Consider the following 17,790-nt stretch of genomic DNA (forward strand, 5'->3'; position numbering starts at 1 on the left):
TCCTCAGGCTGCATCTGCACTGTAGTTTGGCACTATTTAACTGTAATGACTCAATGCTATTGAATAATGGGAACTGTAGTATTGCAAGATGCTTAACCTTCTTTGCCAAAGAGTGCTGGTACCTTTACCAACTATGGGCCCTTCCAACAGACCCTATTTCCCAGGATCTGATCCCAGGTTTTCTGCTTTAAACAAGATTGTACGAGTCCCCAGTGCCAGATAATCTGTAATAAACACAAAACCTGGGATCAGATCCTGGGATATAGGGCCTGTCTGGAAGGGCCCAGCGACTCCTGGGATTCCACAGTCTTTGAGAATTTTGTCTGAAAGAACCTAATAAACCCAACCCACCTTACTCTTTCCACCTTGGTGTTGCTTCTGGCTTTTTCGGGAAGGGAAATGGCAGCAGTGGTCAGAGGCAACTGTCCCCCTGTGTTGGCCTTGGTGCTTTTTCTTGTCAGAGGAATGATCCTTGAGTTATTCACACATCATCTATAATTTTGCCCGCAAAACCTACATTGACATATACATGAGATTGACTTATACATGAGCATATTCAGTAAATTAAACAAGTAAACAAAGCATTCACTGTTAAATCTTCCTTTTTCACCTTACTGCTTCTCCTATCTTTTTTCTTTTTTTCTTTTTTTTCTTTTTTTTTGCCACAGCCACCCACCCACATCTGCTATGATGGAATAGCCGCTTCATGATTTTTCAGTGCTTGTACTGAGATTCCTCTGCCTGGAAGCCCCTCAAAAAAAGCTTCATTCTTGTTCAACATCTTTATTAATGACTTAGATGAAGGGTTAGAAGGCATGATCATCAAGTTTGCAGATAAAACCAAATTGGGAGGGATAGCCAATACTCCAGAAGACAGGAGCAGAATTCAAAATGATCATAACAAATTAGAGACATGGGCCAAAACTAACAAAATGTTCAGCAAGGACAAATGCAAGATACTCCACTTAGGCTGAAAAAATGAAATGCAAAGATACAGAATGGGGGGCGCCTGGCTCAAGAGCAATATCTGCAAAAAGATCTTGCGGTCCTTGTGGACAACAAGTTAAAAATGAGCCAACAATGTCATGCGGCAGCTAAAAAAGCCAATGGGATTGTGGCCTGCATAATTAATAGTGTCTAGATCCAGGGAAGCAATGCTACCTCTCTATTCTGCCTTGGTTAGACCACACCTGGAATATTGTGTCCAATTCTGAGCACCACAAATGAAGAGAGAAATTGACAAGCTGGAATGTGTCCAGAGGAGGGCGACTAAAATGATCAAGGGTCTGGAGAACAAGCCCTATGAGGAGCAGCTTAGAGCTGGGCATGTTTAGCCTGCAGAAAAGAAGGCTGAGAGGAGACACGATGAGGGCCATGTATAAATATGTGAAGGGAAGTCATAGGGATGAGGGAGCAGGTTTGTTTTCTGCTGCCCTAGAGACTAGGATGCAGAACAATGGCTTCAAACTACAGGAAAGGAGATTCCATCTGAACATTAGGAAGAACTTTCTGATTGTGAGAGCTGTTCAGCAGTGGAACTCTCTTACCCTAAGTGTGGTGGAGGCTCCTTCTATGGAGGCTTTTAAATAGAGGCTGGATGGCCATCTGTTGGGGGTGCTTTGAATGCGATTTTCCTGCTTCTTGGCAGGGGTTTGGACTGGATGGCCCACGAGGTTTCTTCCAATCTATGATTCTATGATTCCATGATTCATTGCTAGGAGCTAGAGGCCAAGCCAGATCCACTGTCCTCTGTGCCCCTTCAGTAGAAGAACTTCCAAACAATCTTCCAGGACTGGAAAGCCCAAGTGCATTTGGTCTGCTGTTTAAAATACAGAAGTTCAGCAGCCATGTGTGTGTTGCTTGGGACTTTTGCTTTGAGTTTCTGTTTTCTCTGACACTCCTCTGAAGAACAGGAGACATGTGGTGTGTGCCTCATTTGAATAGTATGCCAAAAGAAATGATCAGGTTACACCTGTTTAGGTTACACTGCCTAGGGAACCATTGGAGTCACTTTCCGAGACCCGAAGCTGTAAAACTCCCTTTCTGGGAAGACAAATCATTAATTTTAATGGTACCAGAAACCCGCTGTGCTCTCTGACAACTACTTGCTGTTATACAGGTACGTCTGTTTCTCACTTAATCTTAAACAACATGTAAATGCCTTCCTTTTTTCAACAGCATGACAGTGAAATTGCCTTTTGGATTCTAAGTACTTCAAATTCAACAAAAATAGACTTGCTATAAAACGAATAAATAGTCAGGAAATAGCAATGAAAAGGGTTGGCTAACGAAAGAGGCAAAAGCCTGCCATACTGGAGGGTAAAACCCACCTGACTTTGATAGTTGATTGATGTGGGACTTTCAGATGGTTCTCTAGCCCACCATGATTTACTACAATGTTTGACAGTTACTTTAAAACAGTGGTTCTCAACCTTCCTAATGCTGCGACTCCTTAATATAGTTCCTCATGTTGTAGTGATCCCCAACCATACAGTTATTTCCGTTGCTACTTCATAACTGTAATTTTGCTACTGTTATGAATCATAATGTAAATATCTGACATGCAGGATGTATTTTCATTAACTGGACCAAATTTACCACAAATATCTGATATGCCCAAATTTGAATACTGATGGGGTTGGGTGATTTATTTTGTCATTTGGAAGTTGTAGTTGCTGGGATTTATAATTTACCTACAATCAAAGAGCATTCGGAACTCCACCAGTGATGGAACTGAAGCAATCTTAGCCCACAACTCTCATGATGAACAGAAAATACTGGAAGGGTTTGGTGGGCATTGACCTTGAGTTTTGGAGTTATAGTTCACCTACATATAGAGAGCACTGTGGACTCAAACAATGATAGATTTGGACCTAAATTGGCACAAATACTCAATATGTCCAAATGTGAACACTGGTGGAGTTTAGGGAAAATAGACCTTGACATTTGGGTGTTGTAGTTGCTGGGATTTATAGTTCACCTACAATCAAAGAGCATTCTCTTTGAACCTCACCACTGATAGAGTTGGGTCAAACTTCCCACACAGAACCCCCATGACCAATAGAAAATACTGTGATAATCTTTGGCGACCCTTCTGATACCCCCTTCACGATCCCTCCAGGGGTCCCAACCCCCAGGTTGAGAAACGCTGCTTTAAAACCGTTTAACTATTTAACTGGATGGCACATTAACATTTGTTCATCTGTTATTTTTAGCATCCTCATATATCCCACCAAAAGAGCGTTTGGAGTGAACTAGGAGAGAATTAGATAACATGGAGAAGGTGCAACAATGGTAATATATGTTTCTGGGTGTAAAAATGTGCACATTTGGAAAAGGTACATGTATTGAGGAGGATAGCCAGCTGGATTTAATATGTCCTCAATTGTCATCCAGTGGTTCACTCAAAGAGTTTATCAAAGTTAGTTTTTTTGGACTGCAAGTTTCAAAATCCCAGTCAGAAGATTCTGAAAGAGTCCACATAAAGGAATTTCTAAACTTGACCACTAATAAGCCATATTTGCTTTGCCAATAACTTTGGGATGATTCACTATGCCAATCATTAGAGGGAGGAACAGAGGGAAAATGAAAGAGATGTAAGGAGAAATAGAAAGTATAAAGACAGCATGATGGAAGAGAAAAAATAAAAGGGAGTAGGCATAAAAATGAGATCTGTGATAAATAGTTTGAAATTGCCTCCATGTTTCATACTATTGGAAGGTTTCTTTTTTGCTTTTAATTACAAGTTAGAAGGAAACACTATGAAGGCACAGATTCTCCAATGAATACATCATAGTGGGAGAACCTGCATCTGGTAAATCTCAATATCTCTCTCTCTCTCTGTCCGTCCATCTCTTTTTCTCTCTCTCTCCCTATCAATTCATCCATCCAACCATCCACACGCACATGTTTAGCCTCCTTCAAACAAATAGGAATTCACAGCGTCTGTTAAAGATAATGGGGGTGAAAGTCACAGCATCTGTTAAAGATAATGGGGGTGAAAGTTACCATGTGTGCTAGACAAGATTTGCATTAATACATTTCAAGAAGAACACATTATTAACCTTTGTTACAACACTGAGTATAATTGAAGCTGGAATACAGATGGATATCCTCCCTGAAACCTCCCATTTAGTGAAAACCTAGCATGGAGTGGATGGAGAGTTGAATATAGGTGGGCAGGGTTTATAGCACTGGTTCCCAACCTTTTTTTTGACCAGGGACCACTTGACCAGGGACCACTCTCCAGTATTAGTACCAAAAGGATTACAAATCAGTTTTTCATCAAGTTTAGGTTCAGTTTGGTTATTTGGGGTGCTGATTCAGAAAATTGCATTGGATAGACCATATCAGCTCATATGCCATCCAGTAGTCACCATCTGCTCGCCTACAGAAAACCATATTTAATAATTTAGAGCTGATGTGGTGGTAGTAATATTTTGTGGGTAGTCAGCCTCTCCCCTCCCGACATTCTTGTTGCCTCAACACTATAAGAGGGTTTCATGAGACCAGTCACTCTAGTTACCACATGGTTTCAAGACAACAGTTAGCAATGGTGAGACAGCGGACCACTGTTATTGGGGACCACTGGTGGTCCACAGAACACAGGCTGGGAACCATTGGTTTATAGGGAGAAACTTTACACAGACATTTCTAGGAAGGTAGCTATATTAGTTTGCCATTGCAAACAACACCCTAAAGCCTTCTGGTGTCTTAAAGATTAAGAGATTTCATTTGGGCATAGGTTTTTTATGGATTTGGTCCATTTCGTGATGTGTAACCTGATGGAGTGTGCTGGCGTTCATTAGAGCATATGCCTAATAAGATCCCATAATTGGAATTCTTACATATTTCCCCATTTTAGAAGCTTCAGCTCGGTAAATGTTCAGTTTTCTTTAAAAGGGCATTTTGTGTCCCTGTTTCACTTCCCCGTACCTTTCAACAGCATGGCAGCATAGTAAACAGAGCAGCAGCCACTCCCTTGAATGCAAAGTTGTTATTTTAAGACAGAAAAAGACCTGTGATGTGTTCATCCAGGTATACTCTTGGGAAACTTCTCTATCCATAAAGCATAAGGCAGCCTTTTCAGCAATCACTGCCAAATTTGTGTATTTTGTTGCACTTCCAAGTGCTTTTGTAACCTGCCATGAGTCCCTTCTGGGAGATGGTGGCGGGATATAAATACATTATTATTATTATTATTATTATTATTATTATTATTATTAATTATTATTATTATTATTACTATTACTATTGCTGCTGCTACTACTACTATTACTATTTGAAACACAACATGATTACTACACAGTAAAAAAAATCACTATGCTGATTGTTGTATTGGATCACATATCGGACGCTTCCTAAGTGTCTAGGACTATGTGATGTATCAGCGAATAATGTGTGCAGATCCGAGTAGCCTTTTGCAGCTGACAGATTGTAATTTTGTCAGCGCCGATTGTGTTCAAGTGCAGGCCAAGATCTTTAGGCATTGTATCCAGTGTGCCGATCACCACTAGGACCACCTTTACTGGCTTGTGCCAGAGTCTTTGCAGTTCCATTTTTAAATCCTTGTATCATGTCAGCTTTTCCAGTTGTTTCTCTTCAATCCTGCTGTCACCTGGGATCGCAACATCAATGATCCATACTTGGTTTTTAACATGATTGTGAGGTCAGGAGTATTGTGCTCCAAAACTCTTGTCAGTCTGAATCCGGAAGTCCCAGAGTAGTATAGAGTTTACAGTGGACACTGCAGAAAATGCATTACTATTATTATTATTATTATTATTATTATTATTATTATACATTTCTAACTTGATGGCACCAACAAAAGCCCCAATGGAAAGTTTGTTGCTTAGTTTTGCCCCACCCACTGATATTTTCTAATTTTCCTCTTATTTTAGTTTTCAAAAAAAGTCTAGACTGGCCTGGACAAGAGGGACCAGTTTTTCCTATATGCTTCCAAGCACAAAGACGTAACACAGAACCACTGCCAGGCACCAAACTGGACCAGATTTCAGCAGGTGGAAGAGGGCAAATGGCCACATTTATGCATGGCTTTGGCATTTTAATGTGTTTTAAGGGGACAGGGAAGGAAATAATCTAAAATTACACTAAAAAATTAAAAGGGCTCTGATAAGACTAATGTGGGACATCTCAGGTCTTGCAAACCACAGCTAAGGTTGGGCTTTCAAAGAGAATAATATCATAGCATTACTTATTACTGGTATTTTTAGACTCTGAGCTTAATGGTCTTAACTATCTCCCCTTTCATCCACTGCTTTTTAACCTGTAGATCACAACCCCAAATGAAGTCCCCTTAACTCAGTGTTGGGGTCACCAAAACCTGGCAACAGTAAAAGGTTTCTGAATGCCACCCAGTAAAACAAATCTGTTAGGAACAACGTACAGAGTTTACAGTGGACACTGCAGAAAATGCTTCAGCGGTACTCCACAAAAAGGAAAATTAACTTGCTTAGCAGGCCTTACAAATGTCAATTTATTAGCAGTAATTATTTGGCTTACATACCTATTTTATATACCTGCGGTGACATAACAAAATCTTGGGCCAAAAGGGATTGTAAGTGGAAAAAGTTTAAGAAGCCCTGTTCTAATCTGGTTATGTTTCAGGGATCTTTCTAGTCATTCTGCCAAATGCATCCCAGCACTCTAGCCCCCTGGCCTTTCCAGTAAGGATTTGGGGGTTTCAGGAAGTTGTAGTCCAAAGAGCAACTCCTTTAATATCTGTTCCTTATATGAAACAAGGGGGACAGTGCTGGATTGGGACACGGGTGTGGGGATTTGCAAAGAGATCCCATGATATAAATGGGTTGACTGGAAAGAGATGTGTGGCAGCTGTTGGCTGAGCATGCCAGGAGCTGGAGTTCTGATTGGTTGCTGTCTCTGGCTTGCTGCTGAGACAAACAGATTTAACTGCCACTTTCTTTTTGGAGAGTGAAGAGAGGGCTGACAGGAAACATCCAGGAAGAAAATGGCTGCCAACTCTCTGAAGCCTGATTATTTCTAAGGCATGGACTGTTTAAAAGGACTATTTATTGCTTGTATTGTTGTATTGGGCTCGGCCTCATGTAAGCCGCACTGAGTCCCCTGGGGAGATGGTAGCAGGGTATAAATAAAGTGTTGTTGTTATTATTATTATTATTATTATTATTATTATTCTCTGTTCTCTGTGTGAATTCAAAGAGAATGCTGTATATACTGTTGCCCTGTTCGATCTTTTGAATGGAAGTAAAGATACTGTTACTTGTTACACAAGCCCGAGTGACACTTTATTATACTATGGGGTATATCTTGGTTCAGAAACTGTGGTAAAGCATCTGTTTATTTATATCTACAACCCCCCACAATGAGAACTGGCAACATCTTGTTGCTGTCTGGCAAGTATGATTTGCCATTGTCTGATGTAAAATATGAATGTCTGCTCTAGAAGTAGAATGACTAGGTTCTAATATGGCAGTGGTTCTCAACCTGTGGGTCCCCAGATGTTTTGGCCTTCAACTCCCAGAAATCCTAACAGCTGGTAAACTGGGTTGGGATTTCTGGGATTTGTAGACCAAAACACTTAGGGACCCACAGGCTGAGAACCACTGTAATATGGAATTGCTTCCTGGAATCCAATCAACCTTGAGCAAAAATAAGCCAATGTCTTTTGCTGCTGCATCCTCAAGAACAGTTTCTCAATTCTCACTAACCGCTTTAGGGAGAAGTATTGAGATATTGAGAGGAAGAGGTGAAAATGTTGGCACTTTGAATTTTGGCCAGTTTTGCTGACGCTTTCAGACAAGCATCTCCTACATACTTTTTAAAAGTATGCATAACTAGGAGAGCTTGTATTACTTGTAATGTTTAACCTATTGAGTAACCATAAGAAACACGGTTCTTAAGCTTAATTGTGTTCTTAAACGGCTCTTGGTTGGTTAGATATTCATTCTCCAGTTCAACATTATGTTTACTGTGTAATAAGTTTCTCCTCTATTCATGCAAGGGCATCCTTGTGCTTTCGGTTTTATGTCTCTTGGTATTGCAACATCTTTTTTTCTAATGCTTGGTTACTCTTTATTGTTTAACCTATTTAAACATGTATAAATATGTGAGGGAAAGTCATAGGGACGAGGAAGCAGGCTTGTTTTCTGCTGCCCTGGAGACTAGGATGCAGAACAATGGCTTTAAACTACAGGAAAGGAGATTCCACTGAACATTTGGTAGAACTTCCTCATGCTGAGAGCTGTTCAGTAGTGGAACTCTCTGCCCTGGAGTGTGGTAGAGGCTCCTTCTTTGGAGCTTTTAAACAGAGGCTGGATGGCCATCTGTGGGGGGTGCTTTGAATGTGATTTTCCTGCTTTTTGGCAGAGGTTGGACTGGATGGCCCACGAGGTCTCTTTCAGCTCTATGGTTCTATAACTTATATCACTATGTTTTGATCAAGGAAATGACTGCACAGTGTGTGACTGGCCAGGACTGCCTGGAATGGCGTGAGGGCATGAGTTACTAGTACAGGTTGTGTATCCCTTATCCAAAATGCTTGGAACCAAAGGTGTTTTTTTAAAATAATAATAATAATAATAATAATAATAATAATAATAATAATAATAATAGGAAAATGTGTGTATGCATAGTGAGATATTGTATGATACAGATGGTATCCCAGTTTAAACATGAAATGCATTTATGTTTCATATACACTTTATGCACAGTTTAAATATAGTTTATATAATGTATTTTAAAAATAATGTCTACTGAATCACCAGAAAGGAAAGGTGACATCACTTGAACTGCCATGGCTCAATGCTATGGAATTATGAGAGTTTTAGTTTGCTGAGGCACCGACACTCTTTTGCAGAGAAGGCTAAAGACCTTGTAAAACTACAAGGGTATCAAACTGTATTTTTTCTACAATGTAGATGCACCCAGGAAGGAAGTAACAAACTCTATTTGAACTATTTTTTTCCAGAAGAAGTGTGATAGCATCCTTAGTCACTGAAAGCTGGAAATTACTTGAAGTCACACAACAAGTAATTCTGTGCTTCAAACTAAATGGAAATATTGAGCAGAGTGGAACAGGGTTGTGTCCTGCAGCTATCGGTCTTCAACATTTCTATCAATTATTCAAATAATGAGGTAGAGGAAATCCATATCAAGTTGCAGATATATTTATCGTGTCAGGGGCAGACCAAACAGTTGCATTGCATTTTTAAACAAACAAACAAACAAACAAAACACAAAGTTTGCAAGCTTGGTAGTTGATTAAATGTCCTTTGACCAGTATCTGGCCACTTGGAGTGCCTCTGGTATTGCTGCAAGAAGGTCCTCCATTGTGCATGTGGCAGGGCTCAGGTTGCATTGCAGCAGGTGGTCTTCTCCACACTCGCATGTCATGGATTCCACTTTGTAGCCACATTTCTTAAGGTTGGCTCTTCATCTCGGGGTACCAGAGTGCAGTCTGTTCAGCGCCTTCCAAGTCGCCCAGTCTTCTGTGTGCCCAGGGGGGAGTCTCCCATCTGGTATCAGCCATTGATTGATGTTCTGGGTTTGAGCCTGCCACTTTTGGACTCTCGCTTGCTGAGATGTTCCAGCAAGTGTCTCTGTAGATCTTAGAAAACTATTTCTTGATTTAAGTCACTGACGTGCTGGCTGATATCCAAACGGGATGAGCCGGAGATGTCACTCCCTTGGTCTTTTCACTATTGGCTGCTACTTCCTCGCAGATGTCAGGTGGTGCAATACCGGCTAGACAGTGTAATTTCTCCAGTGGTGTAGGGCGCAGATGATACAAAGTTGCAGATGATACAAAGCTAGAAAGGATAGTTAATATATTGAAAGTTAGGAACAGAATTGAAAACGGCCTTGATAAACTAGAAAATTGAGTTGAGACTAAAGGAATGAAATTCAGCAATGGACCCTTCTACATTTACCTAAAACTTGGGAGGAAGTGGGTTAAGATAACACCTCCCCCCCAGCTCCCCATTTCCCCCTAAACTTACCAGAGGAGCCTGCCAGCAGCACAGGCCCCTCCGTAGAATATTCCTGACGCTTGAAAATGATGTGTTAGTGTTGGGGAATCTGAGCTGTTAGGCTCAAAAATAACCCTCAGTTAGGATAACTTCACCAAAATATAACGGATTACCAGGACTTAACTCCATAACCAGCAGAAACTTACATGTGTTGAGAAGGAACAGCCTCTTAATCTTTAGGATGGCTGAGGATTGCAGAGTCAAACTTTAGGTTCAAAAGATTTATTAAAGTAAAAAGAAATACATTTCTGATAGAAAAGTCTTGGAGCTAACTAACTTGCTAAACCTCATCGTCTAAAGACGATAAAAGATAAAAAGTCCATGCAGCTACATTTTGTCTACAGAGATGCAAAGTACATCCTCACAGGGAGAAAGAAAAGCAGAAGCAATATGGTGGAGACCACATGGCCTTCCTGGAGCAATTTAAACATAAAAGAAAGTTCCTTCACAGACTTCCATTACTACGTCATCAAAGGAGGAGAAGACAGTGGCTAGTAGTACAGGGAAAGACAAAGCCCTTTAGGAAAACATGCATAGGAATGTAGGGAAAGGAATCCCTGAGCTTGGCCTAGCGACTGAACGAATAAACAACACTCATAGGATAAGTTTAACTGCACTGAACTGCATTATATGAATCTACACTGACTATATAATGCAGTTTCAAACTGCATTATATGACAGTGTAGATGTGGCCTGTGTGTCTAATTATATATGTTGTGTTGTTGTTGTTCATTCATTCAGTCGTCTCCGATTCTTCGTGACCTCATAGACCAGCCCACGCCAGAGCTCCCTGTTGGCTGTCACCACCCCCAGCTCCTTCAAGGTCAGTCCAGTCACTTCAAGGATGCCATCCATCCATCTTGCCCTTGGTCGGCCCTTCTTCCTTTTTCCTTCCATTTTCCCCAGCATCATTGTCTTCTCTAAGCTTTCCTTTCTTCTCATGATGTGGCCAAAGTACTTCATCTTGGCCTCTACTATCCTTCTCTCCAATGAGCAGTTGGGCTTTATTTCTTGAAGTATGGACTGGTTGGATCTTCTCGCAGTCCACGGCACTCTCAGAACTTTCCTCCAGCACCACAGTTCAAAAGCATCTATCTTCCTTCACTCAGCCTTCCCTATTCTCCTGTAATGAAAATAACATGTATATGTTGTAGATTTTGTTAAATCTTGTTTTAACTTTTGTATCCTGTGCAGTTTTAGCAATGTGTTTTTTTTAACTTGTAAGCTCCTTTGAGTCCTGAAACAAGAAAAAGATGGGATAGAAATAATAATAATAATAATAGCAAATATAATAGTTCTACCTTAGCTTGGCAAAACACAAACACAGGCCAATCATCATCATCATCATCATCATCATCATCATCATTATCATCATCATCTTATTTATTTTTATCCCACCCTATATCCCCAATGGGGACTCAAGGCGGTTAACAGCATATAGCGGCAAATATTTATTATTATAATAATATAATAATAACTTTATTCGTATACCCCACCTCCATCTCCCTACAGGGGCTCAGGGCAGCTTAAATGGGGCCATGCCCAACAATACAGTTAAAACATAACACATTAAAATGTAAAACAACAATATGAAACAAAGCAGAAAATAAGAACAACAACATTATAACAAAATATAAAACAGTGATCAAACCAACTAGCAATTTGAAGGCACACATGCACACACAGGCATTTAGCAAGGAGAGACTGCCACCTAACAACAGAAAGGTAGAACTGAAAGTGTTATACTTTGCAGGCTTTGCAGATAGTCATTCAAATGAGTTGAATGGCATTTACTACAAGTAAATTTTGTATTGGATTGGAATCTTAGGAAGCTATTGGGCATCTATGGAAATGTTATACTCCATGACGGAGATGTTCCCAAGTAATATACATTCCATTTAAATTGTATTCTAGAGAATAATTTTACTAAATACATTGGAATATTTTAATCTGTACTCATTACATAGAATCATAGAGTTAGAAGAGACCACATGGGCCATCTAATCCAACTCCCCACCATGCAGGAAATGTACAGTCAAAGCACCCTGGACAGAAGGCTATCCAGCCTCTGTTTACAAGCCTCCAATGAATGAGCCTCCACCAGACTCAGAGGCAGAGAGTTCCACTGCTGAACAGCTCTTACAATTACACGTTCTTCTTATGTTGAAGTGGAATCTCTTTTCTGTAATTTGAACCTAGTGAAAAAGGAAATGATTTAGGGCATTTAAGACATTGGCATGTATGCATTCAGATGAATTCAGAGACCTCTGTGTACTGGATGATACATTAATGTATAAATATTATTTATGATTTTGGCAGTGGAATGGATTGTTTCAAAGGCTGATGGATTTTCCTTCCTTGGAGGCCTTTAAACAGAGGTTATATAGCAATTATTTTTAGAAACAAAGAATAGCTTTTATTCTGAATGAAAACCTGAAGCCCCCCCCCCCCCCAAATAAAAAAAAACCCTGTCCATCTCATACAGGACTATTTTGTACATGTACTTTGTGGTTCACTGGCTCCATCCCAACTCAGCACAAATGAATTTTCCAGGATTAAATCATCCATGAAGATCTTACAAAGCAGATCTTTACCTATGCCAGAAACATCAATGCTACAACGTTATAGAAATGGTATGGAACAGCAGACCAGTTGAAGAACTCCTCATAACTTACTTGTCTCCTTTTCCACTTTATTTACACTTCACAATCTTTTCAGAATTCAGATTCAAAGCAGTTGACAAATTAAACTTATTACAGTATAGAAACAGACCAGTCAGTTGCTTGTTGCAACAAGTTGTAACATATTGTGTACAAACTATCTCAAGCATTTTGTTATTAATGCTTTCTAATAGTAAATGAAAGTTTATTATCCCTAGTTCTTGTTAATAACCTTTTGTATCGAATTCTAAGGCTCCTTCTACACTGCTATATTATCCAGATTATTATTATTATTATTATTATTATTATTATTATTATTATTGTCAGGAGCAACTTGAGAAACTGCAAGTCGCTTGTGGTGTGAGAGAATAGGCCGTCTGGGTGCACAGTGTACACCCAGATGTTTGATGTTTTACCATCCTTGTGGAAGGCTTTTCTCATGTCCCTGCATGGGGAGCTGGAGCTGACAGAAGGAGCTTAACCCGCTCTCTCCAGATTCTAACTTCAGACCTGTCGGTCAACAGTCCTGCCGGCACAAGGGTTTAACCCACTGCGCCACCGGGGGTTCCAATCAAGATTATCAAGGCAGATAATCCACATTATCTGCTTTGGACTGGATTATATGAGTCTACACTGCTAAATAATCCAGTTCAGAGCAGATAATCTGGATCTTATTTGGCAATGTAGAAAGGTCCTAAGACGCCTGGAAGTACTAAACAGAAAGTTCTGTTATTTCCAGTTTACAAATAGGAAGACTAATCAGTTTTTTTAAAAGCTAAAATTCTCTGGGTTGTTGTAGGTGTTTGGGCTGTATAGCCATGTTCTAGAAGCATTCTCTCCTCATGTTTCGCCTGCATCTATGGCAAGCATCCTCAGAGGTTGTGAGGTCTGATTCTGGCCATAAAAGCATTCGACAATATACTAATTTTTTTTCTATTTTCCCTCAGGCAATCCACTTATGGTAAGATTGGTTTGTTCCCTTCTGATCCAATGAGCAATCTAATTTAGTTTGGATGTTCCCGATTTTGTTTTTTTTCAAAGGACATTCTCATGTGTCTTATTTGTTTTGTTACAGCGTCTTGTCTCTCCTGAAGTAGAAGAAATGAGCTGGGGATTTCTCCGCGATATTCTAAGTGGGGTGAATAAATATTCAACGGGAATCGGCAGAATTTGGCTGGCGATTGTGTTCATATTCCGTCTCCTTGTCTATGTTGTGGCTGCAGAACATGTCTGGAAGGACGAACAGAAGGAGTTTGAGTGCAACATCAAGCAACCTGGCTGCGAAAATGTCTGCTTTGATCACTTTTTCCCCGTTTCCCAAGTCAGGCTTTGGGCCTTGCAACTGATCATGGTCTCCACCCCATCTCTTCTTGTCGTTCTCCATGTTGCTTATCGTGAAAATAGGGAAAAGAGACACAGAACAAAACTCTATAAGGACCCAGGGAGTATGGATGGCGGATTGCTATGCACCTATCTCATCAGCCTCCTTTCCAAAACAGGATTTGAAATTGGTTTCCTCTTTTTGTTCTACAAGCTCTATGGTGGGTTCAATGTCCCCCGCCTTGTGAAATGTAACATGAGCCCATGTCCCAACACTGTTGACTGTTACATATCCAAGCCCACTGAGAAGAAAGTCTTCCTCTATATTGTGGTGGTGACTTCTTGCTTGTGCATCGTCTTAAATGTCATTGAGTTCAGCTATTTGATTTTCAAATATTCCATCAAATGTTGCTTCAAGAATTATATCAAGAAGGCTCAAGACTCCAAAAGTGAGCAGAAGAAGTTGAATTCTACAGATCACAATGGGACAGTCTTGTATTTTGGGAGTGATTTGGACACCGTCTTTGATATCCATGGAACAGAAGTAAAAACCCAGCCCAGCAGCCAACATGAAGAATAAATGCACATGAAAAAAAGAAAACATGTTGATGACTTTAAAAATGAACACTGAGAAAATACCATGACAGCTTGAGGACTTTAAGCTGTAGGCTATTCCCCCTACAAATGAAGTTATTTAAGGTTCACAATATTAAGGAGCCAGTGTGATGTAGTAGTTTGAGCACTGGAGTAGGACACTGGATGAGGGTTGATTCCTGCTCAACCACTGAAAACTATTGGGTGACCTTGGCCAAGGCACACACTCTCAGCCTCAGAGGAAGGCAAAAGCAACCCCTCCCAATATATCTTGCTGGGAAAACTTTGTGATAAGGTCACTATCAGTTGGAAATGTCTTGAAAACACACAGCAGAAGTAGTGATTCCCCTAAATCAATGTGTAAACATTTGATGCATATGATAAAAACATTGAAAAGGCCAGTAATTTAGGCATCTGCTTCCATTTCAAAGAGTTCTCTTGTCTTAAAAGGTTTAAGAAGCCACCCTATTGAGATTTCCTCTCTTTTTTCTCCAGGAATAGAAAGCTGTCAGTTCCTGCTGGTGGACCATTGGCTTCCACATCATGAGTTGGGGCCTTCTCTGTGACACTCAGGGGTCTCCAAATTTTTGCAATGGAAGCTCCTGCATTCTCCTCTTACTACAAATGTCAGGGGTTCCTGATACGTTCTTTAAGAGAAGTGTATAGCACTGTACGTGCAAGCTTTATTGGATGGTAAAGGAACCCACTTCTCTCCTCGAGGGGCATTACTAAAGGGGCAGAAGGTCCTACACAACCACCTGTCCCACACCAGTGTGTTTGCAGTGGTAATCCTTTGCATTTCCCAGAAGGAATTACTGGGACGCTCTTTTAGAAGATGCAAACATTATATACCCATTTGATGTTTGTTATTAGTACTTATAATGTATAACAGTATATTTATAGGGATAATAATAATAATAATAATAATAATAATAATAACAATAAATAGTTTATTTATATTCTGTCCTTCTCACCTGAAGGGGACTCAGGGTGGATTACAGTACACATACATGGCAAACATTCAATGCTATTTTTGGATGGGACAGAGACAGACAGAACAGAAAGTAGGTATATTGTGTTGTGTTGACATCCAGTTGAACATCCAGCTTGTCGGCACCTTTGGGAGTTGCCAGCCACAGGGGGGTGCTGTCGCTCCATCCTCTATGATCAAGAATCACCAGGACTTCCTCCTTCCTTTTGGTCACCGGTATTCTGTGATCTTTTTTCCTTTATGGTGTCGTAAAATACCTCCCCGCATTAGTGGTACCTAATTTCTCTAATCACAGCTGTAAGGTGTTTTTGAACTGCTTAGGTAAACAGTGAGCAGGGCTGATAGTCGGGTGCTCACGCCGACCCGGGACTTCGAACTTGTAACCTTTTGGTTGGTAGATCTTATAATTGCTGGTGATTTTACCAGCTGTGCTAAAGCTCCTGGACAAGGGATAAGATCCAGCCTGGTAAGAAAGCTGACAAAAGAATGGGTGTTCAGCCTGTTAGAAATGGGGCAGCAGCACATCTGAAAGAATAAGTGTAGAGGCTATCTGGAGCCCCAGTTTTGCTAATGACCTATGAATGCCGTAGTTGCTGCCAGGGCAGTTTTTATTACGGTATATGTAAGAAACTGGCTAAGTTTTAGTGGGATCAATATCAAGTGTGTGTGTGTTAAGAGAAAAAGACTCACCCTGATTAATTACAATACAAAGGCTGGGTGAATGGGATAATTAAGGTCAGTAAGTATGGGCCACTCCCGAAGTGTTTGTAATTCAACTATGGGCTAACAGAATATTTGCTCCTGAGCTTACTCAGCATTAGCTCCTGATTTGCTGCCTATTTGATGCAGGCAAGTTTATCTTCTCTACTTGTCTCCATATCGAAGAAAGGAGTATTGGAAGAGACATATTTTCTGTGGAAAGAACGGTATGAGTTAAATGCAAGGACTATACGTGAGTGTGCTACTCCAGAGGGACTGTGAATGTACTCATGCAATTCTGCAAGTTTGTGTTGAAGTTGCTGGTTTTTGAACTCTTGCTGCATAAAGTAAAATTTTCCCTCTTCTACTTGCGTTGCACATATGAAAATACAGCTTCGGCTGTTCTGCACGCATCGTCAACCTATAACAGTTTTCACCAAAGCTGTTTTCAACGGGGACAGATTCAATTATGGTCAAGTATTTATAGTCAGTACTGTTTGTGCGGATGCCTTTGGGAGTGTTTGGAAATGGCAATTGGCACAGAAGGCTGCTGGCATTCTCTAAATGTAGTATATTTTTACTCATCTGCACTGGTTCTGGGCCCAAATTTCAATTCTGGCTACTATCTTTCAAAGCCTATATTGTTTGGGTCCAAAGCATTTAAAGCAGTGGTTCTCAACCTGTGGGTCCCCAGGAGCTTTGACCTACAACTCCCAGAAATCCCAGCCAGTTTACTACTGTTAGGATTACTGGAAGTTGAAGGCCAAAACATCTGGGGACCCACAGGTTGAGAACCACAGATTTAAAGGAATGTCTCCTTGCATGTGATTCTGTTTATTAAGATCTTCAGAGAAGGCAGTTTTATCTCCAAGTGTTGTCTGAGGTTTGGTTTTCCTTTCTCAAGTTTTGTATTTCTGTTAACACTCATGGGGCTTGTTAAAAGCACCTGATTTCAATGTGGTTTTTTAAATTTTGCTTAGTCCCTTCTTCATTTATATTGTAAATGTCATCTTCTGTTACAATTTTGCAATTTCTAAAAAATTGCTGGTTGGTTGTTTTGCATTTTCTAACATTTTATTGGATTTTAAAATTATTTTGATTATTTTGTTGAGCTGCTGTGAAAAGAGAAGCAGCAAAAATATAGTAAGAGAAATGTCTCCTACTGGTTTCGAAATTGATGAAATCAGAACTAAGATGGCTTGTTGCTACATCCTACCAAATGTAAAGCCAACAGTCAGATAGCTGTATGCCTCAAACCTCAGCTCACTATCTCCTCCCTGAGGCCATCAGCTTAATTCCTTACTCCAGTTCAGTAAAAAAAAACTCATTTAACTTCAGAATTTTGCCATTACTACCTCTTCCAGTACCCCTTTCTCTGCTTACATTTATATTTTGTCTGGCTCATATAAAGTATTAAACCAGTTTAGCATTACCCTGGAGCCCCGGTGGTGCAGTAGGTCAAACCCTTGTGCTGGCAGGACTGAAGACTGACAGGTCA

At 40.3% G+C, this 17,790-nt stretch overlaps 1 protein-coding gene across 1 annotated transcript; it reads left to right on the forward strand.

Annotated features, from left to right (window-relative positions):
* Nucleotides 1-13,723: 13,723 nt before the first annotated feature.
* Nucleotides 13,724-15,488, forward strand: GJB7 (gap junction protein beta 7). Its single transcript, XM_060753004.2, has one exon. It carries the CDS (start codon nt 13,791-13,793, stop codon nt 14,586-14,588), a length of 798 nt encoding a protein of 265 aa, XP_060608987.1. The 5' UTR covers nt 13,724-13,790; the 3' UTR covers nt 14,589-15,488.
* The last annotated feature ends 2,302 nt before the right edge of the window (nt 15,489-17,790 follow it).

The sequence above is a fragment of the Anolis sagrei genome, chromosome 1, assembly GCF_037176765.1.
Source record: "Anolis sagrei isolate rAnoSag1 chromosome 1, rAnoSag1.mat, whole genome shotgun sequence".
Lineage (NCBI taxonomy): Eukaryota > Metazoa > Chordata > Lepidosauria > Squamata > Dactyloidae > Anolis > Anolis sagrei.

Bases quoted from the DNA above. Each gene is read 5' to 3' on its own strand.
- GJB7 (XM_060753004.2), top strand. From the start codon at position 13,791: ATGAGCTGGGGATTTCTCCGCGATATTCTAAGTGGGGTGAATAAATAT.